The sequence below is a fragment of the Haemaphysalis longicornis genome, unplaced genomic scaffold (genome assembly GCF_048455015.1).
Source record: "Haemaphysalis longicornis isolate Haplotype H1 unplaced genomic scaffold, Haemaphysalis longicornis Haplotype H1 scaffold_12, whole genome shotgun sequence".
Classification (NCBI taxonomy): Eukaryota; Metazoa; Arthropoda; class Arachnida; order Ixodida; family Ixodidae; genus Haemaphysalis; species Haemaphysalis longicornis.
Genome location: NW_027526225.1, coordinates 53,725,361 through 53,752,789, shown reverse-complemented (window position 1 = coordinate 53,752,789; position 27,429 = coordinate 53,725,361). Strand labels below are relative to the sequence as shown.

General features: G+C 50.8%; 1 protein-coding gene across 1 annotated transcript in view; it reads right to left on the bottom strand.

The window, feature by feature from the left end:
- LOC144162658 (rho GTPase-activating protein 45-like) overlaps positions 1-24,629 on the bottom strand; it is a 122,021-nt gene extending 97,392 nt beyond the window's left edge. Inside the window, exon 1 of the mRNA XM_077693285.1 lies at positions 24,042-24,629. Coding sequence (XP_077549411.1) covers positions 24,042-24,233 — 192 coding nt within the window. The 5' untranslated portion in view covers positions 24,234-24,629. The remainder of the gene's footprint in view (positions 1-24,041) is intronic.
- Positions 24,630-27,429: the final 2,800 nt, after the last annotated feature.

Below are 27,429 nucleotides of genomic sequence, written 5' to 3'. Positions count from 1 at the left end.
GAATGTGAAAGTGCGAATGCACGGTTGTCGGCCCGCTTGCGGCGCTTGCGCTCGGCCCCCGCAGCCCACCGCCTCGCCGCCTTCTCTTCCATCTCTTCCATCGGGTTTGTAGTATCACGTGTACACCACGCAGTTATCAAGCCGCTATAACGCCGCTGAGTCGCCAACGCACGCCGCTGACGACGTAGTTTGAATGCGTTAAAGATATAAGGCGCGTCACTAACACTGATATCAGCGTCGCGTCCGTGGCTTGGTCGGTAGAGCGTCGCGCTGCGGCCGCAAAGTCCTCGGATCGAAACCTGGCGCCGGATGCTGTTTCTTTTTCAAATATAGAGGAGCACTGCGGACGCCGCCGCCGCCGCCGCCGGCGGTGGATGGTTTGGGGTCGCTTATAAAGTGCATTCGCACTTAAAACGCCTGTGTGTACGAGATTTAGGCGCACGTTAAAGATCCCCAGGTGGTCGAAATTAATCCGGAGCCCTCCACTACGTTGCGCCTTATCGCCCGCGTTGCGTCGGCGCGTTAAACCCCACAATCAATCAATCAAACAACATAACACGTCTGTACAGACGCCGTTTCACCAATCATATTCGCTCACCCAACGCCTAAACATGAAAATCGCCGACGCAAACACGAAAACAACGGAAAGCTGTGCACTTCAATGCGCCGGCCCACTCTTGTAACGAGAGGATGTGCTTCGTTGGAAGTTCGAGAAGCTCAGAGTAAAATACACTTTGAAGATAGGTTAAGGGCAATAGATCCACGTAAGTTTACAGGTAAGGTGTTTAGGTACGTCTACACGAAAAGCGAGGACAGGCAGTGGCGGGGGGGGGGGGGGTGAAATCGAAAACGTCGCGAGAGGTTTAGAGGGCAGAAAGGAAAACCTTTCCAAAGGCAGTGCTTTGCTTTTTGAGGCTAGAGCGGGTTACTTGAAAACGAAGAGTTTTATGGGGGAGTGCAACCCAAGTGATGGGGCATGGGTGGTCTGGGTAAAATAAACAGAGCTAATTCAGTGGTGCGTTGAGTTAGAATCTCACTGTATTCATCCAATCAACATGAAGGAAATATTCGTCTTCCGGAAGCATTCTGCACGACATGACTTGACAGACCTCTAAAATGCCATTATCAGGCGCCCGTGCGTACTCCTTATCGCCGGCTTTTCCGCGTCTTTACCCAACCATTATAGTATCTCTCTCTCTCTCTCTCTCTCTCTCTCTCTCTCTCTCTCTCTCTCTCTCTCTCTCTCTCTCTCTCTCTCTCTCTCTCTCTCTCTCTCTCTCTCTCTCTCTCTCTCACCCGCGCGAGCACACGCACGCACGCACGCACGCACGAAGAGGTGATCCCAGGCCACCTTGTTAGCGCACAGAGGAGGCCCGGAAAGTGCCCTTAATCCGGACCAGCACTACGCATGTGCAGTCTGTTGACGTTGCTCGTTATATCCTACGCCGACGCGGAGCACACTATCTTTATTCCGGGTGATCAGGTTTTGTTCTGGACACCGGTACGGCGCCGTGGGCTCGGCGAAAAGCTCCTTAAGCGCTATTTCGGGCCGTGCACGATAGTGGGTCGTACTGGGGACCTAGGCAGTACCGTAATCAGCCTGGCGAGCTCCACGGCGGCGGACATGGTCCATGTTGTGCGCCTTAAACCTTATTTTGATCGCTAGGTTGATTTATTGACGGTGGGGTTGAACACGCCGACGCTTCACAGGCGATCGTTGTGGAGGGACTACCTGCAGGGGATTGTTTACCGCGCGCCGAAATCTCGAACACCCGGGGGGCGTTTTTGCTTTTCGCCTTCGTGGATGAGAAAAGCGAATCGAACCCTCTTTTTTGATCGCTAGGATGCAGCTGTCGCTGCCCATGTGTAGTGGGGACCACGCCCCAGGATTTTAGAGATGTCTGTTTCAAGCACGCGCGTTGTGAGGTACAAAAAATGGGAGCGGGAAAGAGAAACAGCAGTGCAATGCCTTGATGGGGCGAACACGAGGATCTCTGTCCCTGGGTCCTCCAGCAGCCTAAGCTGGTGGGACATGAGCTGCACAGGGCGCGCCTCCAGCTTCGAGCTTCGCACGCTGCCGTCCAGGCCCGCAGCTGGTTCAACGAAAGTTCTGCAGCACTAACAGGATGTCCTTCACATTGTTAGAAGGTTCCAGCAATTGTTTGTCTCAGTTTGTCCGTCACGCAAAAATTCAGCCCCTGACTCGTACCCATTTATGCAACATGCACTTGTGAAGGGCTGACAAGAGTTGATGGAGGCTCCAGGTACCAGGAACTCCGGCCTTCCCTCTAATCCCGACAGCCGCCGCCGCAGTACTTTTCATTGAAAAACGTAATCGTAATCCATTTCCGCTGTGATCGGTTTCGTTCACTCTCGCTACTTGGGATTCCTTTTTACTTACACAGGTTTCCCGGTCTTTTCTCCCTCTCTATCCTTAATTTTACATTTACAATGTTTTCCAAGCGCTCTACATTACCTTGCACAGTGCCCCGTAGTAGCTTTTCTTCTCAACCACTGATGGCTGGTCGATCCCCTGATTTGGTATGTGCCATCCACAGAGATCATCATCACCATCGGCAAGCACTCGGATACAGGAAACGAAAAAGCGGACTCCCTCGCGAGGCAAATCATGGACCGCGGGGAGTTTGAGCATTCATGCGCCCTTCCTCCATACAGTGCGGCTGCCGACCGACTCCGGTTATGCCGACTAACCAGAAAAACAATGCCGACACCTCACCTTCTATACTACACGCAGAGGAGGCCAGAAGTCTTAAGAAAATCCAGACCAATACCTACCCTCATAAGTCCAGATTAGCACTTATGTTTCCGGATAAGTATATGACGAAGAATTCTTCCATCAGAAGGCAGACCTCTTCCACCCTACACGGAACTGCTCGACCATATGCGGCAACAGAATAACTACGACACATCAATAGAGTCCTGGGAAGCGGCACTGTCCAGCTCGGACCTCTGCAGTCAGCGATAACTTCTGGGAAGAGCCAAGCTAGGGGCTTTCGCCACTGGAGTCTTGGAAATAGGATTCCACCCTTAACTCCACCCCCTCCCCTTCTACCTTTGTTGGGAATATTACTACTACTACTACTACTACTACTACTACTACTACTACTACTACTGCTTTCAGTTCACACCCAGCTCGTGGCAGTGAAGCCAACACTAAAAAATTTAGACCACCGAAGTTACACGTCTCATTGTTTTCACATGCATACGAACATTGTGTGCGCGTGTGTGTATGAATGACGGATCATCACGGACCATGATCATCACATAGACAATGGCCTGTCAGTTTACGTCACCCTCTACTCTGCCGGCATTGCTTCCGAAATGACCAACACTAATAAAACATAAAAGTGTTCATCATCACCATCATCATTCTTGTGCAGGATGGAGTGATACTGGTCCCAATTTCCCATCTTTCGAGGCCGTGGGCCGTGGCGAGCGGAGAAAGTTTACGTGTAAGCAGGCACGCTTACCTCTCTCTCTCTCTCTCTCTCTCTCTCTCTCACACGCACGCACGCACGCACGCACGCACGCACGTACGCACGTACGCACACGCACACACACACACACACACACACACACACACACACAAATAAAAAAAGAGGCGCCATTCTTGCAAGAGCAAAAATGGAGCAGACCGTCGTTACGCACGAATTCTCCTATTCAAACGAAACGTGATACTCGAAATGCTGTTCAGAAGCGGAAAAAAACTCTCAATGAAGCCGGGGCCCCGACGCTGGCCTACTGCAACGTTGAATTATGTGAATCCGAAGCGACCCCGTGAGCGGATTGAGCGCTGGAAAGCACACGTAAAGCTCTGCCGCTAAAAATGAAAGAACTGCCGCAAAGTGGCGGTGGGTGCGACACGCGGAGCAGAAGCTTGGTGTCGTCAGCACGATGTAAGAATATTCTTACACCATGCCGGGGTCGTCATTCGACCCAAACAGCTGCGAGAGGGGGTGCGTTTTTTGAAACTTCCCGCCGTGTCCAGCCCCCTGGCGGATAGGAACAGAAACAGATGGAAATCTCCCTCTGCATGTGCGATGGTGCAAGTACCGCGGCCCCGGTTTGGCGGCCCGCGAATGAAAGTATGACGAGGTCCCGCAGAGACGTCATTTCTCGAGGCCGGAGCGTCGCCGTCACCCACGTGCGTACGGGAACGACGAGGGCGCGCCTCGAGGGGCGTCGTCCATGCATGGCGCGCGCGGTACCGGCGCTCTCGACGAGCGCAGAAGACGGTCGCAAGCGGACGTGTCGCGGCGCGAGGCCCGGCAGGCGTGATCGACAAAGGTGCTCGTTAAAAGCTTACGCAGGCATAATGCGCCACTTCACCTGCGCCCTCTTCCTCAAAGCGAGACGAACTTGTGCAGGGGGAAAGTTTACTTCTCACTCTTCTTACACACGCACACACAGAGAGCGTTGGACAAATTACTGCCCCACCTATTTCTTGTATGTTATAAGCAACGCAGGATATTTTTTCTTGTTGCGACCCATGATTATTTTATCTGATAAGAGAGTTCATTGGGGCTTATATCGACGAATTCAATTACTATTCTGTTATGTACTCTATAGGCGGTACAGTACATCATCCGCCTTCGCAATCGCATTAAATGGTTTTAGCGTAGCGGCTTACGCTACGCTAGGGTCACCGGGTACCCGCCGACCACAACGTAGCCTACGCTAGCCACTATGCTAAAATCATCTACTATATAATCGCATTACAAGGGCATCGGACATGACAACCAAACCGTGCACCAGTTCACGCTGTAATAATGAACGGGTATGGGTGCACGGGCATGGACGATGAAGCCGTGAGGCGCTTAATCAAGCGATCGACTGCTTTAGATTTTGCAAAGCCGCGCTGAGATATTCTAAACGCAACATGGAAAATCCTTGCCCGAACGGACAACTTGCGAATTGCCGTCGCCTTCCGACATTAGCATCACAGCTGCAGTTATCCCTTGGATACAGGTTTGGCTCACTTAAAGCACTTACCTAAAGCATTCACCTTAAAACGGCACCTGTTTTTTTTTTTTTTTTTTTGCGACAGCACATGACAGTTTGAAATCCGGCGCCTCAAACAATACAAGCAAGCATTGGTAAGATCTGCATGCTTTTTCAAGAACTTGTTTACAGATATGACGTATACCCGTCCGCGCAATGCATTTGTCTACTGCCCACACCGCGGGGGGGGGGGGGGGGGGGGGGGAGAGGGGGGGGGGGGGCAGCGCCCCGAAAGCGAGGCGCACGCCTCCGCGTCTGCGCAGACGTGGAGGCGTGCGCCTCGCTTTCGGGGCCTTCGCGGCTGGAAGGCGCAACCATGCAGGCCAGGTCCAACAAACTCGGCACCAAGCGACTAGCAGAGCTGTGGTTTCAGCCGGCGCTTACATTTTAATGCCAAGATTTCTATGCCTCGGTGGCGGCGTTGAACGCGAAAACGCACTGCAGGAAAGCCAACCCTTGCATTCACCCGGCTTGCGTGGGAAATCGCCCCTATGGAAAGGGGCGGCTGCAAAAACGGCACAGGAACTTTTTTTTATACAATCTGTATTGTAAGACGACGTCGATGATAAGCTAAGGCACATGAAGCGCCTCCAGAAAAAAAAAAAAACGCTTCCCGTGGTCGCAATCGAAACTGGGTGGCTCGCTTATGAACCTATCCGATCAAGCCATTACGACATTATTGAAGCAGTTTAGATGTTGGACTTTGACTAAGGTTGCGTCGGAGAAAGCCTCGCGTTTTAATCATCCTTACCTAAATTAAGAAAAGTGCCTTGACATTTTTGATTGGATAACTGTACGGCAGGTAATGCATCCGTGCGACCCGAACGCGATTAGAACGGGATTAATCTTGGCGACGGCATGACCCCTGCGGAGCTTATGATAGGCATTAGCGGTAAACAGAGTGATCAAAGTTAAGTCGACAGGTTTTTTTAGGGGCTTTAGGGGCTCGGGCTGTCGGCGTATCCTGTCGACTCATGTAGTCACGATACTAAAACACCGAGACACTGGTTTTCCAACGCCTCGCGCTACTTCTTAGCATGCTGCGGCGTGTGACACGGAGACACCTTGCAGCTGCAGTCTGTCCAATCAGCGTGCATGCGCCATGTGGCGAGAGAGAGAGACTTTGAATCTTTGAATACGCTTACACACTGTATGCTTCGCCTTTTCCCATGATTGATTGATTGATTGATTGATTGATTGATTGATTGATTGATTGATTGATTGATTGATTGATTGATTGATTGATTGATTCTAGGGTTTAACGCACCGACGCAACGCAGGCGACGAGGCGCGACGTAGTGGAGGGCTCCGGATTAATTTTCACCGCCTGGGAATCCCCTGACCAGGTTTCACGTTAGTGGAGATGGCCCGGTTTTTGTTTTTTAATTAGGCGCTTAGATGTACGTGAAGACCACCTCTACAGTAAGGCTAGGCGCCCAGGGGGACACAGAATGAGGTGGTAGTTATTGATGTCGGTGGCCAATTAACTCATCGTCAACATCCTCATCAACAACAGCCTACTCAGGTTCGCTGCGGGACGAAGGCGTCTCCAACGACTTCCAACCACTCCTGTCCTGCGCTGCTTGAGTCCACGGTTGACGGCCGAACTTCCCTACATCATCCCTCCGTCGTATTATTGGCCTTCCCCTTCGTCTATACCCATCCCTCTTAACTCCGTTACCCTAATTGTGCACCGGATGTCGGTTCGTCTCACTACTTGGCCATCCCAAGTCTATTTCTTTTTTCTTTACATGAACTATGGCATCATGCATACTCGAGTCTGTTTCTTGATCGAGGAAGCTGGTTTCCTGTCTCTGTTACTCCTTTCATTATTCGTTCCATGGCCCGTTCAGTCGATCGAAGTTTGCTTTCCACTTCTTTAGTAATTAAGGTGATACGTTTCAGCTCCGTGTACGTCATCACCGGCAGTATGCACTGGTTGTATATTTTTCTTCTGAGTGACAGAGCTAGCTTACTTTTCGTCACTCGGGAGTGCTTGCCCAGTGCTCCCCAGCCCATACCTATTCTGCGCCGGATTTCTCTCTCGTGATTGGGGTCAGCACTAACCATCTGACCGAGGTACAGGCATTGTTTTAATTCTTCTGGCGTTTCGTCTTCTATGCTGAAGAGGGCGCTTTCGGCTTGCTTATTCCTCATTACTTTAGGTTTATTCACACTTATTCTTAGCCCCACGGGAGTGCTTTCTGATTGTAGTTCCTCAAGCATTGCTTGCAGGTGTTCTGCAGTCTCACACAGCAAGACTATGTCGTCTGCAAACCTCAAATGACTCAAATACTCCCCGTTTATCCTTAATCCCGTGTTTCCCAGTTAAGCTTTCTGAATACCCCTTCCAGACATGCTGTGAACAGTTTTGGAGATATGGTATCTCCCTGTCTTACTCCCTTTCGGATCGGGAATTTATCTATTTGCTTGTGGAGGGTTAACCTGCCCGTAGATTCCCTATATGTCGTCTAAAAGTCGTCTATTCCCTGGTATTTTAATGCTTTAAAAGAGCAAGGCATTTTAAAAAGCACGGCTGCGGTGTGTACTGAGTCAAACGCTTCCTCATAGTCTATAAATGCCATGGAAAGGGGTTTAATGCATTCTGCGGATTTTTGTGTCACTTGATTGACAACATGGATGTGATCCATGGTTGAGTACCCTTTCCTAAACCGAGCCTGTTCTCTGGGTTGCTGGAAATCCAGGCTGTCACCTATGCGGCTAACTATGACTCTGGTAAACAGCTTGTAAACAACTAAGAGTAGGCTAATGGGTCTCAATTCTTGAGGTCCTTTGTATCTCTTTTTATCAATCAGAATAATGTTGGCGGTTTTCCAGGGTATGGCCGCTTTTTGAGTACTTAAAGATTCCGAAGACAGTGCAGCAAGCTTTTCCAATAAAATACCAAAAATACAGGCCGTTCGGTTGGTCGCAGCGTCGGAACAAGATAGCAGGCGACCGTGTGCTGCTGCCAGGTTACTGATTAACTAATAGTTGCGATTATAAAGAACTTCGAAAGTAGGCCTATCCAACAGTCGCAATAATTTCGCTATTTCTCTCAGGACACGCGGTTAAATTGCGCGATGGCCTTTATTGAAATCTATTTCTTAAGTCACGAAGCCGGCTTGTATTCCGAGAAACACGTTGGCGAAGTTTGACGTCAAGTACACTGGGGCCCCTAGCTGATATTACGAGTTCGGAGATCTGCCACACACACTAAACTTTTTTACACCCCTTTAGCCAGAAAGGGTGTAGCATAAGTGGAAAAAGGGCGTTGGCAGGCTTTTACACCCTTTTTCTTGAATCTCAACACCCTTTTCATAGCTCTACACCTTTTTTGTGTGAAAAAAATGCTGTTGATCAACTTCAACACCCTTGGTTTTTCATAGGGTGTTCAAAGGGTGTGGAAAAGGTGTTCAGCTGTTCATTGAATAAGGTCATACTTGGATGCATAACACTGTAAAGAAGAATACATCCCCTCATATACTCCTCTACTCGCAAGAAATTTTCAAACGCAAAAAAAAAAATAATTGCTCGTATGCAATGACGCTCGTTTCCATATGCGGTGCACCTCATGCCCCAAGTTTAGCTTGGGCACGTGAAATACCAATGTCAACCTTCAAAATTAAAAAGACTATAGTCGTGTGGCAAAAAGGGTGCTTACCGACTGCAACATGCTTGGTTTTCTGTGGGTTGTTGAAACGGTGTGAAATAGGTGTTCAGTTGCAAAAAATAAACAACGGAGCTGGGGGTCGACCTAGTTTCTTCTTGTGTTGCTAAGTTTTGTTATGTTTGCTAAGCTTTGCAATGTTCTTGCTAAGCTGGGATGACTGCTGAGGGGTGAGGCCAAGTTTAACCGGATTTTGGGAAAAAGCGCGAAAAACGACTACACGTAGAAAAGAACACAGGACGGCGCGCTGTTCTGTGTTCTTTTCTGCGTGTAGTCGTTTTTCACGTTTTTTCCCAAAATGTATCACCAACTCGCCCAACCTTCAATTGTGTTTAACCCGATTTTACAAGGCTGTTCCAGTGTGTCCCCCCTCCCCCCTCACTGCCAAGGAATCCAAGGGGGAAACAAGCTAGGTCGACCCCCAGCTATGCTGTTTCTCCAGCCTTGCACCACTATTGCAAGCAGCGTCAATTTTTGTGCCTTTTATAGTCCAAAAAAGTCTAGTACCTTTGAGATGGTATAGTAAGAGGTGCGCATACGCATACGCCCTGTTGCGGATCGGACACCTCGTTGCGGGTGCGCCGCCAGGAAACGAAGTCGTGGGACCCCTGATTGAACGACCCTTTTAATGGCGATGACTTGGTTACAATGATAATGATAGTAATGCACGCTCCGCTCGAGCGCTGGGTCTCTTCTTCTTCGTCGCCCGCTAGTCTCCAACATCCTCCGGGGCCTCAAGTGTGGCGGGATCCAGTTCTAGAAGACGTAGCTTATGTACTGGCCTCTTGATGAGCTTGCCTCCTGGCAACCGCACTGAACAGGCTCGAACCAATCCGTCAGTGCCTGGGTACACTTCTTGAACCCGGGCTAGTGGCCAGAATAACTTGGGCGTCTTAGGAACGTCCACCAGCACAATGTCGCCGACCTTTAAATTTGTTGAGCGATGCGTGGGCGAGCGATGCGCTGATGGTAGCCGCAACAAATATTCATGTTTCCATCGCTTCCAAAAATCTTCCATCATTTTCTGTCGATGTTGAAAGCGCCGGCGACAGTCAGTTCTATCGTGCGTACTCATCTCGTTCGACTTCGTCATTGCTTCAGGTAACGTAGTTAGTGGCTGACCAACTAAGAAGTGTGCTGGCGTGATGGCTACAGGATCGCTTGCGTCATTCTCACTGTATGTGAGTGGCCGTGAATTAATCACCGCTTCAATCTCGGTCAGAATGGTTGAAAGTTCTTCCGAGCAGAGGCAGCTTCGCCCTAAAACTTTGCGGAGTGTTGTTTTCACGATTCCGACTAACCGTTCCCACCAGCCTCCCCACCATGGGGCCGCTTCAACTATGAACTTCCAACTAATTCTCTGATTCGCAATGAAATCCTGGAAGTCGTCTTGTTTCATCACTTTCCACAGTCTTTGTAGCTCCCGAGACGTTCTCTTGAAGGTTAGGGCATTATCGGAATAAATTGTGCTTGGGAGCCCCCTTCTCGCAATGAAGCGCCGAAAAGCCAACAGGAATGCAGGTGAGGACATATCCGAGACCAGTTCCAAGTGCAATGCTCTTGTTACGGCACACGTGAAAAGTACGATGTACACCTTTCTGTCAGAGCCCTCTGACGACCTCGCATACAATGGTCCGGCGAAATCAAGTCCTGTAGTGTCGAATGGTTTCGCCTTCTCCACCCTGCAGGTGGGAAGTGGTGGATACGGCGACACGATGGGTTTAATGCGAAACCGGGCGCATAGCACGCATCGATTGATTACTTTCTTCGCCGCTTGTCGTGCTCTTGGGACCCAAAATCGCTCTCGTACGCTGTTTATCATTGCAGTCACTCCTCCGTGCATGACTCGACGATGGGCATCCGTAAACACAAGTTCAGTGAAGCGATGTCTACTTGGAAGTAGCATCGGATGCTTCACGTCCCGGCTGTCGGTGAGGTTTTGTAGCCTTCCCCCGACGCGGAGAATACCATGCTCATCAAAAAATGGGTGTAGTTGGGCTATCCATGACCTACTCGCCAAAGGCGAACCTTGACCTTGACCTTCTTGTTGCCAACCTCTTTCTTTGGGAAACGATTCCGTTTGAACATGGTGAATCCAGTATCTCTCGGCTGCCAATATTTCTTCTGCAGAGAGGACTCCAGCTTGCTTCGTCTGGCATTTAACGTTGGAAACAAAGCGTAATACCCATGCAGTAACCCGGAGAAGTTTGCGCAGCGCGCCAAACCTGGCGGGGTCCATAAGTGGGGCTAAATGCACTGTGCTTCCCGCAGCGTGAAGTGTTGTAGGGGTTGCGACTTCCATGCAAGAGGTTTTGTTGCTTTGGGGTCGTAGATGCATGATGTCCGGCCATTCCGATGAGGTCTTGCTCAGCCAAGCCGGTCCCTGCCACCAGTTCACGTCGGTAGCCAGTGCTTCTAAGGAGACCCCTCGGGTCAGTACATCTGCAGGGTTGGTTTCGCCTGGACAATGACGCCAGCTACAGCCTGATGTGTTGGACAGGATTTCCTTGACACGGTTTTTCACAAAGACGTCTAGGGTCGAAGTTGCTCGATGTAACCAGCCAAGCACTATGGTCGAGTCCGTTCATATGAAATGTTGCGTTCTTGTCATTAGGTCGCTCCATGATTCTGCTATATACTTTAACAACCTGCTTCCTGTCAATGCGCCCATTAGCTCTAGTCGTGGCAATGACAGAGCTTTCAGAGGGGCTATCCTTGACTTGGCCACTATTAGAGCACTAGTCACTTTGCCACTTGCATCTTCTACCCGAAGATACGCACAAGCTCCGTAAGCTTTCAGGCTCGCATCGACGAAAACATGTAGCTGCATGTCACGTGGTTCCGTAACTCTGGGCTTGATGCTTCAGGTAACTTGGATCTTCGGCATATGTATCAATTCGTTTCTCCAGTCACGCCACTTATCTGCAATATCAACAGGAAGCTCTTCGTCCCAGTCCACCTTCATAAGCCATAACTGCTGAAACAGAAGTTTTCCTCGGACTACATACGGGGCGAGAAACCCTAACGGATCGTAGACCCGCGATACGGTCTGAAGCACAAATCGCTTAGTGTCCTTTGCTTTTTCCAAGAAAGTAAAAATGTTCTCCGGGTTGTAGATGAAGGTGTCTGTTTCCTTTGACCAACCCAATCCCAGAACTTTCGACTGGGATCCAGCTCTGTCAATGCTTAGGGAGGCATGAGATCCGTTGGAATCGAACACCTTCTCTAATTGCCTGCAGCTTGTACTCCATTTCTGTAAAGGCATTCCAGCGTCGTCCATCAGCTCTTTTGTGCGCATGTAAAGAGTAGCCGCTGTTTCCAAGTCATCGGCGCCGAACAGGAGGTCGTCTACGTAGAACGACTTCAGAAGCAGTTGTGATACGTTCTTTTTGTCAGGATCAACTTGCGTCTTCAAGTGATGTTGTATAGTAGCCGTGAGCATGAATGAACTAGCTGTAGATCCAAAAGGAACTCTCGTCATCCGCCAAACCTCTACGGCATTTTCGTCAAAACGATCAGCAGGTGTTTCCTTAAACCACAAAAATCTGAACAGGTCCCGGTCCTCTTTTCGGATCTCTACCTGCAGGAACGCCTTCTCGATGTCTGCCGTCATCGGTATTAAGTACCATCTGCAGCGAAGGAGAACTTGAAGTAGATCCGGGTTCAGGTTTGGGCCGGTTTCCAGACAGCCGTTCAACGATCTCTCTCCTTTGGCGTGGGAAGACGCATCGAACACTACCCGTAGCTTCGTTGTGAGTGAGTCCTCGCGGATGACTTCTCTATGTGGCATGTAGTAGGTATGCCCGTCTACCAATTCCTTGTCAAGTACAACTTCAGCGTCCGGAGACAATGTACTGACGAATCGCAGAATCGTATCTCTCGAGCAGTCCTTCGGTCTTTGAGATGCGTCGCATCAGATTTTGTAAACGGTTTAGTGCGATGCCGTAGTTATCTTGCAGCAGCTCGATATCCGGTTCCTTACAAGGCACGGCTACCTGATACCGAGTCCCAATCTTGGTGATTTTTTCATTGAAAACAGACAATGTGTCTGCTCTGCCACAAGCTTCATCTGGCGCTACGCCCATTGCGTCGAGCGACCAAAAGGACTCCAGAACGTCATGCTCCACTCCTTTAGCTTCTGTCTGCACGCGCATAACACAGACCATGACCTCGGATGTTCCATCCACGAAGCTTGTATTCTTAGCAGGACCTTGTAACGTCCATCCAAGAGTGGTCTTGATCGCGACCAATCCTTGCACCTCCGTGCTGCGTATTATATCGCCGCTCACAAATTTCCATAGTTGGTCCGATCCTATCAGTAGACTGATGCCTTTCTCTGCACATCCTCGAGGCACAGTCAGTTGGTCTGCCAGGCCGTAGCTTTGCCTCCGCAACTGATCTGCGAAAACGGATTCCATGTCAGTAGCAGGGATATCGTGGCAGATTGTCGGCATTGCTATTGCCTCGATGGTGTACTCGCTGGCATCAAACTGGCTACGTATGCAAAGCTGGACTACCTTGCACTTCCTAACACGAGAAGGTGCATCGGACGCGAAAGTGTTCACGGCGATGCGTGTCTCTCTTACGACTTTCAATCCCAATCTCGCTACGAGATCTTCTTTGACGAAAGTACGTTGACTGCCTCCGTCGAAAATGCCTCTGACATAGGACGTCTCGTTGGTCCCGACGATCCAGCAACGGAAAGTCTGTAAGTGCACGTCGTCGTCAAGTTGGCAGCTTGTGACGGCAGTCGAAGGCGCACCGTTCTCTTTCACTAGCCTTGTAGCAGCAGAGACTTTCATGTCCAGCTTGTCGCTCCGCCTCGCTTGGAAATTGGGATCGCACATAGTCGAAGCATGCCTGCCTTTACATGTCTCACATACCAACTTCCGCCGGCACTCGTTTGCACGATGGCCCGTCATAGTGCATCGGTAGCACCGCCTAGCGCTAGATAGTCGTTTCTTCTTCTCTGCGACTGTTAATGAAGCGCTGCACGCCTCAGTCGCATGTTTCTTAGACCGGCAGAAGAAACACGCACTGGGGTTTTTCTTCGCTTCTTGCGATGCATGCAGGACTGATGACGAGGGCACGTGCTTCTTGCGGTAACCGCGGCTGTTGGAGGAAGACGTCGCTGGACCACTGTGTTCCCTTGCTTCGAGCTCTATCCGTACGTATCTCAAGAGCTGCTCTAGCTTCTGGCAAGACGTTGTGGCACTGGTTGCCTCTACTGAAGCAGAAGGCACCGCTCCCTGCGTATCACCTTGAAGACGTCCATGGCGGTGGAATGCCAAGACGATCTCCTTCGGCAGCGCCTCCAGCAAAACGTCGTACAGCATTGCCGAGAAGCTGCTTGTGGGTACGTCCAGTACGTTTAGGCATCGGACATTCAGCTGAACATCATAAAGCCTGCGCAGCTCCTTGTCCTCCGAGTGAGACGTCACGGGCTGTAGCTCGCGGAGGTTTCGAAAATGCCGCTGTATGATACGGCTCTTGTCGCCGAACCTGTCCTTCAGCAGCTGAACGGCACTTTCATAACAGGCCTCCGTTGTTGGCAGCCCGGCGATGGCAGCTGCTGCTTCACCCGACAAGTAGGTTCTGAGGTAATGAAACTTATCGGTAGTGGTGAGAGCCCGGTTTGTGTGGACTGCGCCGTTGAATTGTTCCCAAAACGACGTCCAGCTACACACGTCTCCATGAAAGGTCTGGATGGTGAGCATGGGCAGACGGGGTCCAGAGATCTGAGATGGAACCGTCGTTGGGGCCTGTGGCGTGCTAACCGCAGCCGAGGGGGCAGGTTGCGCCGTGTCGCTGACGCCGAGTTCCTCGAGCCGGTACGTAAGGCAAGTCAGATCCTCGAGCGTCTGGTCGTTGTAACGGGCCGCCGACTCGTACTCCCTTTCCAGGTCCTCCACAGGAACCGCGTCCTCGACCTGGGCGTCGATCTTGCTAAGCTCCTCGCGGCTAGCCACGAGCCTGTCCAACACCTTCCGGAGCGCGAGCCGGTCGGAGCAGCCGCTCTCGATGAGTGCTGTCGCCTCTGTCGAAATTTTCGTCGCTTGGGCTCGCCTTGCAGCGCGTTTCGCCTTCAGCCGGTCCATCGGTCCGCGAAAAAGTCCGGCTTACTCGCTTGGTAGGCAGCCCGGTCCGCGCGTTGGCTCCCTGGGTGCGGTTCCGAGAAGGACGAAGCTTGCTTGGGCGACCGTTTCTAGAAGAAACTCGTCGTCGCCGTCGCTCGCTGTCCACGTCGGTGGGAGCCGCTCGTGTTCCCTTGGGATTCGGCACCAAATGTTGCGGATCGGACACCTCGTTGCGGGTGCGCCGCCAGGAAACGAAGTCGTGGGACCCCTGATTGAACAACCCTTTTAATGGCGATGACTTGGTTACAATGATAATGATAGTAATGCACGCTCCGCTCGAGCGCTGGGTCTCTTCTTCTTCGTCGCCCGCTAGTCTCCAACACGCCCCTTGTGCGCACACTCTAACAAGCTCGAAAGCCGACTTCACTGCTATAATACCGTATCTGCGGTGGTGCACCCTTTACAGGGGCCGCAGTTTTTTGTCTTTGTATTTTGTAAACTAAGCCACAACACGTTTGTGAATGGAAGAATGTGCCTTTCTTTACAAATTTGTTAATTTTTACACTGTATCAGGCTCCGAGTCCGGGTCGCTCCACACAAGCGCTGCACAAGTGCACATGCGACGCTTCGCTGCCTGGTACGCTAGTAGGAAAATCTAAGGCCACTTGAAGGCGGGAGAAGAGTCAGCGAAGTCAATATAGGTACTAAGGAAATAAAATCAACTGAAACTTTTACCGTACAGAGTAAAACTAGCGAGCAGGAAGCACTTTTCGCGCTGGGTGAACAAGCACAGCGGTCAGCAGCACGACCACACATCTGCGAACACTTTTTCGTCTAAGAAATGCAATTGCTAGACGTGAGATATTGTGGAAGTTTGGGGGACGCTTACTGCACGAGCGCTATACAACAAATAGTCACCTCAGGTACTTGAAATGCTAAAATAAATAAAAGTGTAAACTGGGTATACATTATATCCCTTATATATCCAACATCGGCTGCGTTGGCTCGTGGACGAGTGGTCTGAAGCGCTAGGACTGCTGTTTTGCAAGTCGCACGTTCGAATCCCCGATGGTACACGCTCTTTTTTTGTAAGTAGATTTTTTTTTGTTTGCGACTGATGCTTTCTAACCTGAGTTCACCATTTTTGGGCAGTAGCGTTCACAGCTCCACGAGCGAGTTTGCAGAACGCGCGCAGACTGACACTGACGCGCTAGCGAGTTCTCGCTGGTGTGCTGTTGCCATAAGCAGCGACTGCTTGCGGGCAGTGGGCACAGGACAGAATCGGCAGACCCTCGGCCTGGTGCTAACACGCTTTTTACGATACAGGCATGAGTGAGGCAAGCTCCGAATATGCGGGAAAAGCGCATGGCATTTCAGTGTCTGCGGTGACGCGGAGGGCGTTCATCCACTGCGCAGGCCTCGGCTAGTGATTGCTACGATTCCAAGCCGTCCTGGGAGGCTTATCTTAGCGTTTTACAGCCGACAACATGGCAGAAGCGCGGAATGGAGATTATTGAGATATCGAGAATGTCCATCCAACGATAGCGTCGGATGTCAAGCATGTTGTTTTACAGAACCGAAACCGAAACTTGTTTGAATGCTAGTCTTCGCCATCGTCCAATCACGGTGCATCTCCTCTCGTCGTCACAGTCTTTAGTTGGTGCGGCCGCCGCACACAGCGCATGGTAGTTTTTCTTCTTTCGGGCTTTATAAAATAATTACCGACTTATCAGCTGAATAAACGACGAAAAGCGCGTTAATTTGAACCAGTTTACGCAGTGCAAGCAAAAACGGGAGCTCGACAAATTCACTTCAGTGTCCCTTGAACAAGCCATGGCTCGCTACGAACTTCGCCAGTCTGAAGAATAAATGAGGAAATTCAATGCCTGACCTAAACATTCCTTTTCATTTCTCTATTTTTCCACTACCCGGCTACAGCCGATCCATTTTGTTCAACGAATTTCAGATTATTTTACATCGTCAGTATTGTCAGACGTTGACAGTTCCCAGCTTAAATGTGGGCTCACGACTGTCTTTGCAACAGCGGGGAACCCGAAAAACAGGGCTCGATTCAGGAGGTGAACAACACACTTTCCCGGTTGACTCTTTTTAGATGAGATTTTAAGGGAGCCTTTCAACTTCACAAATTGAACAATACTTGCCCATTTAAACAAAACTTATGGCCGATCACAGCAACGTTCAGAGTCGAGCGTGACAATTAAACGTTAGCGTCCATCGAAGCTATGTCTCACCGTTCGCCGGAACAATGTGATCAAGAAGGCGAAAAAGAAAGATGTGCGCTACGCTGCACCTTGCGCCTCCATCTTACAAAGGGTGTAATGCCTGCAATTGACTAAATGTCCTGTTTATGGTGCAGTCGAAGTGCAGTGCAGTCCCTTAAAAAAAACGAAACTTGATGGGGACAGTGTTTCATTTTACCCGCCGCGGTGGATCAGTGGCTAAGGCGTTGCGCTGCTGAACACGATGTCGCGGGTTCGATTCCCGGCCGCGGCGGCCGCTTTTCTGAAGGAGGCGAAAAGCAAAAACGCCCGTGTGTACTAGATTTCAGCGCACGTTAAAGATCTCCAGGTGGTCAAAATTAATCCGGAGCCCTCCACTACGACGCGCCTCATCGCCTGCATTGCGTCGGCGCGTTAAACCCTTCAATCAATCAATCCGTGTTTCATTTATTAGCAGTTTTGTCTAAGTGCCAACCCCCAAAACGGCTGTCAGAGGTGGTTTGCTTCAGCTTGGCATGGCAGTGCTTCACCAAGGAGGCGCTCATTTGGCGTAGGCTGCACACGTGCTCCAAGCAGCCCTTTCTCTGGAAGTACCGCTGGCTTGCTTCTGTAGTCGATGGTGGGGTGATCGCCATAGTCGATCTCCGCTTCACTATATACCACCGCCGGAGCAGTCTTAGGCTTCTTTTAGCTAAAGTGTCCTCACGGCAGCTGACAACGCCACCATTGTCACACATCTCAGCCACCAAACCAAAAACAGCGTGCGCCTCAGCATCCGACTCCTCTTCGTTTGTGGCCACCTCGTTAAACACGCATGACTGAATCATCAGTGAATTGAAAATGTGCGGCTGTGGTGCAGCGCGACCCCTGGATCGGATTGGATTGTGGATAGCGACAGTAACAAAGTCAATATGGAGCTCCGTTTCGGTTTCATTTATCCGTGTTGCCCGCAACGGTGTTTCGATTGTCGAGCGCAACTTAGCAGTAATTTTAGAGGAAACCAATAACTCCTTCTCAAAGTGTTTCATTTAAGAGGCGTTTCTGTTTATGCGGATTTCGCTTAGCATGCGTCCACGGTACTATTTTTAAACCTAGGTGTTGTGCACATCACACAGAGGGAGAGTATAATGCATATGATTGCTGCTTTTTCCGCATTTTAAATGTCAGCAGGAAAAATGTTAGGCTTAGTACGCAATAACAGAGAACTAAAACGCGACTCAAACATTAAACCGTTAAAAAGGCTTCGGCCAACCTGATGCTTTTTTTTTGGGGGGGGGGGCATGAAAACAAAATACAACTTTGTATACTTTCAAAGAAGTGTGCTTTAGTACATCACACAGCTTCATTCAGCAACGAAAGACGTTTACTAATCCCAAAAGGCCAGAAGTAGTGAAAAATTTTCAAATTTCGCGCTACGGTGGGCGATATGGGCCGGAGCGACATACTATGCGCCAGCACTTGAAACATATAATCATCAGTGTGTCGTCCACAGCACGTTGGCGTTCAGGCGATACGATCAAAGGGATCAGGAGGAGCCTCTACATGCAACAGCCCTGAAGTCATGTTGGGATGGAAAAAATTGGGCCCATCTCCCCGCGAGGGGTACTCGAGTAAATGCGTCGCATAGGGGGTGGGTGTATTGCGTTAATGTTTATTGTTTGGGGAGTTGGTAGTAGTGAATGCGTTGTATCATTCTTGACGTAGTTTGAATGAGTCAAGGATATAAGGCGCGTTCGTAGCCTCCCATTCTGTGTCGGCTTTGTGGCGCAGTGGGTAGAGCACCATGTACATTGCGTTCCGCCCGCAGGGTCGAGGGATCGAAACCAGGCGCCGGATAGTATTTTTTTTTATATAGTGTAGGGGGAGGGGTGCGGACTACGACTACGGACGTCAACGCGGGTGACATCGTGAGTTACTGAAATGCTCTGCATTTAATAAAAACCAGCGGAAAACACAGGACACAGAAGAAAACGACGGGACAAGCTGGCACTAGCAACTGAACGAACAAGGCACTTAAAGCCTAGGAATACCTTCTGGCAACATCATGCGCATGCGAATAGGCTGCTTTCACACGATTCACGCGATTGTAAAACAACAAAGACTGCAATCGGCCGGGTTTCCAGACCACGTGACGCGAGCGGTAGCCGAGAAGTTGCTGAAAGAGCAAAAAAGGTCGCGCAGGGCAGGTGCAGCTCCTGACTTTGCCACATCGGGGGACAAGGCTAGCCTTGTTGTTATGCCTTATGTGCATAAACGTTCGCACAATGTAAAGAGGGTGGTGAATAAACACGGCATACGCTTGGTGCTTTCAGCCCCGCGAAAGTTGGGAGGTCTGTGCAGTCGCACCGGCCGTCATACGCGAAGAAGGGCTTCGTGTGGCACTAACCATGTATCGAAGTTTGTGCCTTGCGCTGCACGTGTGATTTATCACATCCCGTTATTCCCGTGTGGCAAAGCTTACATCGGTCAAACAGGCCGCCATATCAACGATCGCCTCGGGGAGCGCAAGGCTTCCCTTTCAACGAGTGGCGGCGCTCATCTGCCGAGGCACTTCAAAAAGTGCGGGTCTTGGGCAACGCCGCCACATTAGGCCGGGGAAGTACAAAAACCCAAAGGGAAGTTTTGGAAGCGTTCTATATAGTGAAAGGGGTAAACAAGTGCGTCAGTGACACGTCGTTGCTCCTGTCTAGCAAAGAGATGAACTTTCCAAACGCTGCTGTGGATTGTTAACGTTTCGTTCATGCGACCCATGACTATTCACACATGTGCATGATGTTGCCGGAAGGTATTTCTAGGCTTTCAATTGCCTTGTTCATTCAGTTGCTAGTGCCAGGTAGTCCCGTCGTTTTCTTCTGTGTCCTGTGTTGACCGCTGGGGTTTGTATTCCATTCAAACATGTACCAACTAGCCCAGTCCAACGCCTTGGTATCTGCAGTCATGTTTCTTGGCACTGCAGCGTCCGGTCGAAGGCCGCCAACGACCTGTGACGTCATAGACAAGTTGCCGGAAAGTGGCTCCTCGCTGTGTCCTTTGTTGTCGCCGTTAGTCGCGAGAAGTTTGCGACCACATTGGTGTCACTGCTGTTGGGACAAAGTATTTTGTTTTCACGGCCCTCACACTGCAGGGGGAGGAAAAACAGCGAACCTCGCTTTGTTCGAACTGTTCCCTGCAGCAGTGCAGTGAAAGCACATCTCTGGTTTTAACGAAGTGTCCGTTACAACTAAGCTAGCTTCCTGTTTCGAAGAGACTTCGTTACAGCGGCGGAAGCAGCAGCGTGCCTTTACCTGCTCACTTCGACGCCCGCCAATGTCGTCCTGTGGCGCCACAGATACGTCCTCTCCCTCCTGCCTCTTTCCTCCCCCGATAAACACGGTGGATGTTCTCTCAAGTGAACTCAATTTTCCCGCGTTCCACTAATCGAGCACTGTGCTGCCCATCGCTACGAAGGGCGCCCGAATTCTTCAAAACGAAACCGAAACCACCACCTTCAGACTGTCTGCCGCCATCTGGCGTGTTTCCCCCCACCGGCAAATAACACTGGGACAAACCCTCATACTGCTGGGACCATGAACCCGTGTGTGGCAGCCTGCACTTCAGAGACGATGAGTTAAGGTGTGGCAGCTGGTCGCACACCACTGCCTTTTTACGGCATGGACTTGTTGATTGTAACAACCTTGTGTATTCCAATTCAGTTCCTAAAGTTTCTGTTTTAATCATCAGTTCGGTCGTCATCTACCAGGATAGCAGGCGTTCTTGGCGTGAGCCGAGGGCTGCCTGTGAGGCCTGCACAAGAACCCAGTGCCGGATTAGGAAACTTTGGGGCCCGGGGCTACTGCGTCCTTGGGTCCCTAATCATGATGATGACGACGGCGACAACGATAATGATTCCGCTTTATTATGCTTAAATTTTCGAAGCCCATGTTATGCTCTTTGATCAGTGATAAATTACACATAATTTTACGGTTTCTAGAAATTAATTTCTGGCCTTGATGTCTAGTATTATGCAACGAATTTTATCAGGCGTTAAAGTTACTATCGTTTGATTGCCGGTCCATCACAAATTCCCAATTAATCGAAGTGCCGCGTCGGCCTACACATGCGCACGCCATAGAGCAGAAGAGTAGTTTCTTATAACGAGCACTTTTTATTAAGGCTTTAAGGTTTTAGTTTTATACGCATAAAAATCAACAGGACAAATTTATGGTCGCAAGTTGTAATGAGTAAAGTTTTTTTTTTTTTTTTTTTTTTCCGGAAGTGCGGCGTCGATCAGGAACCCAATCTCCTGGCTCTGGCTGATTTGACAGGGGGCTCAGCATCGAGATGGTGTTGAAATTTTCGGAGATTGTGGCCGGTGTGGCAAACTCGAGATGTTGTTTATATGATGAAGGGAAGTAAAGAATTTATATACAACTATATATATGTTAACAAAGCTTAGTACATGAGTTATAAAAAAGAAAAACTTCAAAACTGCAGTTAGACTCGAACTCCAAATGCGTGAACACCCCTTGAGCACCCCGAGCACGCACGCACGCACGCACGCACGCACGCACTCACTCACTCACTCACGCACTCACTCACTCACTCACTCACTCACTCACTCACTCACTCACTCACTCACTCACTCACTCTCACTCACTCACTCACTCACTCACTCACTCACTCACTCACTCACTCACTCACTCACTCAGTGTTCAGTCTGTTAGTTTGTTACACGAAGAGTTAGGTGTAAACATATGAGCGATGGAAGCAATATCTTCTGAAATATTATTATTCTGAGAAGATCACTCGGGATTGTATCTTGGAAAGTGCAACACTTCAGGTAGTGCAAACAAACTGAATCACTTCAGCGAGAAATATCGAGTCGATATCAATCACCTTTATGCGATTCAACTAACCCGCTAGCTTTATGGAACGGGCCGTCATCGCAATGAACGTCAAGCATGATACAGTGAAATTTCAAACTGTGTACACAGATATCTGAGCCCCTAGGACAATGCTTAAGTTTTCAACAATTACATCTAACGTCCCTCAGAGTTAAAAAATTTACAATGTTCTTCGGGCCCTATTCCATTATTCGCATCCCTGACCCTCCCTTATACCGAAAAGTTCGCGTGCTTAGAGGTCCGTTTACCGATAAGACTACCGAAATGACCTGTGCCGAAAAAGGCCGGCGCCAAACTCGGGGCCTTTTTTATGTGGCTTCTTAAGCTCCGTAAAGCTGTGTACACGCGACTTTTGGTCCAAGACGTCTTCTCAGAAACCTCGGGAAAACAAGGAGGGCGAGTAGGAATAACTAAATTGAGTTGAAATAGACCCGAAGGTTGTCAACCATAGCTTGAGACCTCAGCTTCTCCTCCCACCTGTCATGAGTTAGTCAGCTTCGGTGTGAAAGTGAGGTTGAAACTTTTACCCTCAACTTTCGATGGGGGCAGCAACCACACCCAAGAAATTTTTTGTAAATGGTCGTGCGGTGCCCCTGACAGCTGGGGGCCCGGGGCTGTAGCCCCCCTAGCCTCCCACCCCCCACTTAATCCGGCCCTGCGAGCACCGTCCACTTTAACCTTGCGTTACGGTTGGAGCTCTTGGGATGCCACAGCGAGATCTAGGCACGGCCGCGAGCTCTTTTTGCATTTTTGGGTGGAGACATTGTTTTCAAGGCGTATTTTCTTTTTTGCTATCGAAAATAGCAAGCACACACCTGTTTTCAATTAAGGGAACACTGCCTAGTACGAGCTATGCATTGACGTTTCAGCTCAAATGTGCCTAATGTTTTAATTTTTGGTGAACAATGTTGACAAGAATGAAGCACGTTTCCAGATTTACTGGTTAGGGAGTTTTTTTTTTTTTTTTTTTTTTGCCCATACAATCGTCCGGGTTTAAAATTCTTTTGGTCGGGTGGCTTACTCGAGGGACAGACAGACAGACCAAAATTTTCGCACTAAAGTAGCCCAGAAAAAAAACTATCATCTTTAAAAAAAACGGGGAAAAATCTGTAGCTACATTGCACCAAGAGGCAGTAAAATAATATAGCATCACAAGCGTCAATCATCTTGCGGGTGCACACTGCCCGTACAGTGCACCGTGTGGCAACCCCTGTAGAACGCTTCGCGACCCAATCGGTCCTTGTTCCGGCGTTGCGCCAGCGGAGGCGGATGTGATGTGCGTTGCCGTAATCAGGGCCGACGCGTGGCACGCGGGTGACGAGGCGTGCGGCGGCCTCGACGGAATGCACAGTGGGCGAACGCCCGCTGCTGCTTGGACGCGTGGAATGGCTGCCCGGTGGCGGGATGTGGTAGGCGCGGACGGGGACGAAATAATGGGGGCAGGAAAGCCACAGTCGAAGCCCAATGTGGTTGGGCAGGGACTCGCGATGTTGATGCGAGTCCTAATGTCAACCAATCTGCCCTTGCAGCTTCAAGCCACCCAGGAACCTGTACCGACGTCACACGGTCACAGTGCCCGGCTTTTCCGCATAGCTGGCGTGTCGTGCAAAAGGCCAACGATGGAACGTGAGTTACGGAGAGAAATTGACGTACAAGTAGGGGATTCATCGGGAAGGCGAGCTGAATGGTCGCCGCGTGCCAGAACCCTTACGCCATTCTCCAGCGCATCCGCGATGTTCACCGATAACAACGCGCGATCTGCCGCCGCCAGGCCGTCCCGACAACGGTGTCGACGGAAAGCTGCAGCAGAAAAGGCGCGAAAACGCCGCTGGTAGGCCCCGCCGATGACTACCGTTATCCAGTTCATTTCACAAGTTGCGTGCGGAGCGGTGGGTGCGACATCGTTCTCATAACTCCAGCCGCGTCTACCTCGCTGTGACAATATTCTGCGGTGGCCTTTCTGGTCAACCTGCCACGCGGGGGGAAGGACAGCTTCTTCCGCGAATGTCAAAGGGCTGGCACAGAGAGGTAGAACGAGGACACGGGACAAGCGCCCGTGGACGGAGCAGCACTCGTGCGCGCGACAGGGAGCGGTAGCGGCCAGCTGACGCGACGGCAGTACGTGGGTAAGAGGAGGGGCCGTGCGTACCTGGATGATTCCGGGCAGCGCGATGACCACCCCGGCCGCGTAGCTGGCCCTCCGCTGGCGGCACGTCTTGCAGAGAGCCTTGGCCAGGTCCACCACGTTTCGGTAGGGCAGGCTCGCTCGGCGTCCGCCGCTCGCACCGCGGGGCTCCACGGCCGAGCTCTTCGCCGCGCGACGCCCACCGCCGCCGCTCATGGTCGTGGCGGCACGAGGCGATCAACAGGTAGGAGGCGGGGAGGAGGAGGCGCCCGCCCAAACGGCCATCTTAGCGCCGCCGACGCCGGCACGACAAGCCACGCGCGCTCCTTCGGCGAGCGACGGACTGCGACGCCGCCGCACACCTGCGCGGCGCGCTCACCTGGGAGCGGCGCTGCGGCTTCGATCCGCGCGGGAACGCGTGCTGCTGCTGCTGCTGCTCGCTGGGCCCGTTGTTCCCGCGTGGCCGCGCGCCGCCATCGATCCGAGGCTCTGGCAACGCGCGCACCCGCCCTGCTCCCAGCGCCACCGACCCCGAAGAGGGGGCCCAGCCTCGGAGTCCCTTCCGCTTCCAAACTTGTGCACCGCGAACGCCGAGCTCCCGGCAGTCGACCCAAAGTGGTGGCAGGACAGAATGATACCGGAAGAAAGGTACAGCACGCACTATGGACTGAGCAGTCGCTTTTGAAAGGCTCTTGGTGCCTCCGAAAGAGGTGGCAATCGCTTCCGGCGTGCGAGGCAGAACACCTGTTCGGTACGCACTTTTGCGACCACGCAAAAGCGTCTCTAGTGTGCGGGCTCTTCGTCGATTGCCTTCAAAGGGGGCTCCACGGCAAGCCCGTTTGAGCTGCAGCGATGCCAGCGAAGTTCCGAGCGAAGCGGTAGACGGCGCTGGGTGTAGACAGGAAATGCCGGGCTTGTACCCACCAGGGAACGGAATCTCGCTCGCCCGTTCAGCCTCTCCGAGTTGGCTCGCCTGTTTTGGCCACAGTATACTGCCTTCGCGATGCGACGGCGCCGCTTGCGCAGTCCAAAACTTGCCCGAACAGGGCGAAGGATCTCCACAGACGGGTTCAATGAAGTGCTTGTATGATGCCAGTGCGCGTGACGCAGAAAAGGAGAAATCGAGAACAAAAAATATTTCTAGAACAAAGACAAAAAAATTCGCGATGCTATTGACAACCAGCAAAGCTGGTTCGGGAATACAAAAAAAGTTGGAGCCCTATAAAGATGGAAGACCTTCGAAGCTGATTGGCGCAGACGGGAATTCCGCAGTGTTTACAACTTAACTGTAAAGTAGGTATTTACGAAAAGTAGATTAAACTCGGCGAAATGTTACAGTCGCCTTACATCATACAATCTCTTTTCGGGTGGTTTCGATGAGACAAGAGTTACGCCCGTTTTCTGTAACCGCACTCCCTTCGCAGAGCGCCGTGTATTACAGCAGACTCTGTAACTGTGCACTAACTCAAGACAAGTGAATGCAGCTCGGCGTAAATGTTTGTCTTAGCAGCCAATTACAGTATTGATTTTTTTTTTCAAGATACCTACGTTGGATAGAGAGCTACAGAGCCTTTTCATCTTCACAACGAGAAAACGCAGCGCAAACGGTTTTCATGCGACAGAGCTTTTAACACCGAGGCTGTTTTACAAGCCGTAAGTTCGCCGTTGCAGGAAAAAAATACAAAAAAAAATGCGGAGTGCTCGTGCCTCGCAGCGACCGCCGAGCGTCCCCGGAACGCGCAGAGGCATTAAAAAAATGGCAAAAATTTCGAGGGGCGTGAAAATTGCGAGCACTTGTCAGCGCGTGCCTCGCGGCGACCGCCGAGTTGTTAAATCTTTTATACATAGTTTTCATGCACATCACGTCCGGTACTTGTGGCTTCCGGCGGCGCCATATTGGGGTACCTGGTTAAGCCATGTTTACCTGCGTGCGGGCGTCTTGCAACCTCCTCGATACGCAGGTGCGCTTCGTAAGCTGCAGTTATGCCACCTGCGCTTCGTAAGCTGCAGTTATGACGATATGTGCAGTTTTTGGGTGCCGAAGCCGAAGTAAATCGTCAGCGGAACCGACTAACATGAAACCAGGTCTAGGAATGTTCCGTTTGACGAAGGTGATTGCAAATCAGTGCGAGCGAACGAAGCTGCTGTCCGAAGAGCGCCAGCATGTGTGGCTCTCCCGCATAAACCGCAAGGACTTGAAGAATCTGGACCACATTCGTGTCTGAGGTCGTCACTTCATTTCAGGTAAGATTTCTTCGAGCAAAGGATGTTGCGAGCGATCATAGCGAAATGCGGGAAGTTACACGAGACCTCCCGCCGCTCGCTGCCGCCGAGGCAGCCAGGCGTGGATTCACTTAATCCGTCGCTGGCTGCCAAATTGTGCTTTGGGCTGAAGGCATTGTTCACATTTCATTTGTATTCACGTTGTTTTGTTATGCCTTTTTCGCAGTAGAAATATCAGCGTAGACTGTGCTAGGCGCGGCTTTTGGGTTTGACTAAAGTGATGCCGTTAGAGTGCGGCGAGTTTTAAGGAACGTCCTTAGGTTTGCAGGCAGACCTTCGGGTTTGATGGATGAGGGAAAACCCGACTGGGCGCCCACCCAGAACCTCGGCTACCAACGGGGGGAGCCGCCAGCAGCGAAGCTGTCTGCTCGCTATCAGCGCAACAAACAGCGTGGACGAGCAACGGCCAGCACCGTTGCTGCGAGAACGACCCCCAGCCAGTTGGCTTACAATGACCCAGCCCAGCCAAACTGCAGCGATGTTGATACCGAGTCACGAGCTGTGCCTATAGCGTCTCTGAGGATCTTCCAAAAGGTTTGTGTTATCTTTTTGGATTTAGAAACATCCCCGTTTTTTTTTTTTTTTTAATGGGTGCAGCACTTCTTTTGCTTATCCACTGGACCCAATAACGTTGTTTTCTCTCCCTCCTCTTCTACTGTTCTGCTTCATATTTATGTACAAAAAATACATTGTTCCAATTCCTGCAGATGCTGTCGTACAGAGGGAACTTCCAACTTCGAACTTGAAAGTTCGATCCCGAAGAAAGGCGGCAATGAAATTGTGCATGTATCACTTGACGCCAAAATCTGGCTTGCATGATCAAGGTGTGAGGAAGGCCATCAAAGGCCTTCCTAATGTCAACACCTACGACCGTACGGGGACAGGTAGACAACGGGTCAACAACGTCTTCTTTGAGGCGTAAAATATTATCTTGCGTCGTCAGACCGGAGCGGAACCCGTATCGTGTGGGAGCAAGAAGGCTACGCTCCTCCAGCCACCATACAAGGCGAGCGTTAGCCATGCTCTCCAAAAGCTTAAATGAGCCATGAAGAGAAAACACAAGTTTGGTTCATTTAAACGATTTCCTCGTTAGAATCATACTGACACCACTTTTAGGGGACACCACTTG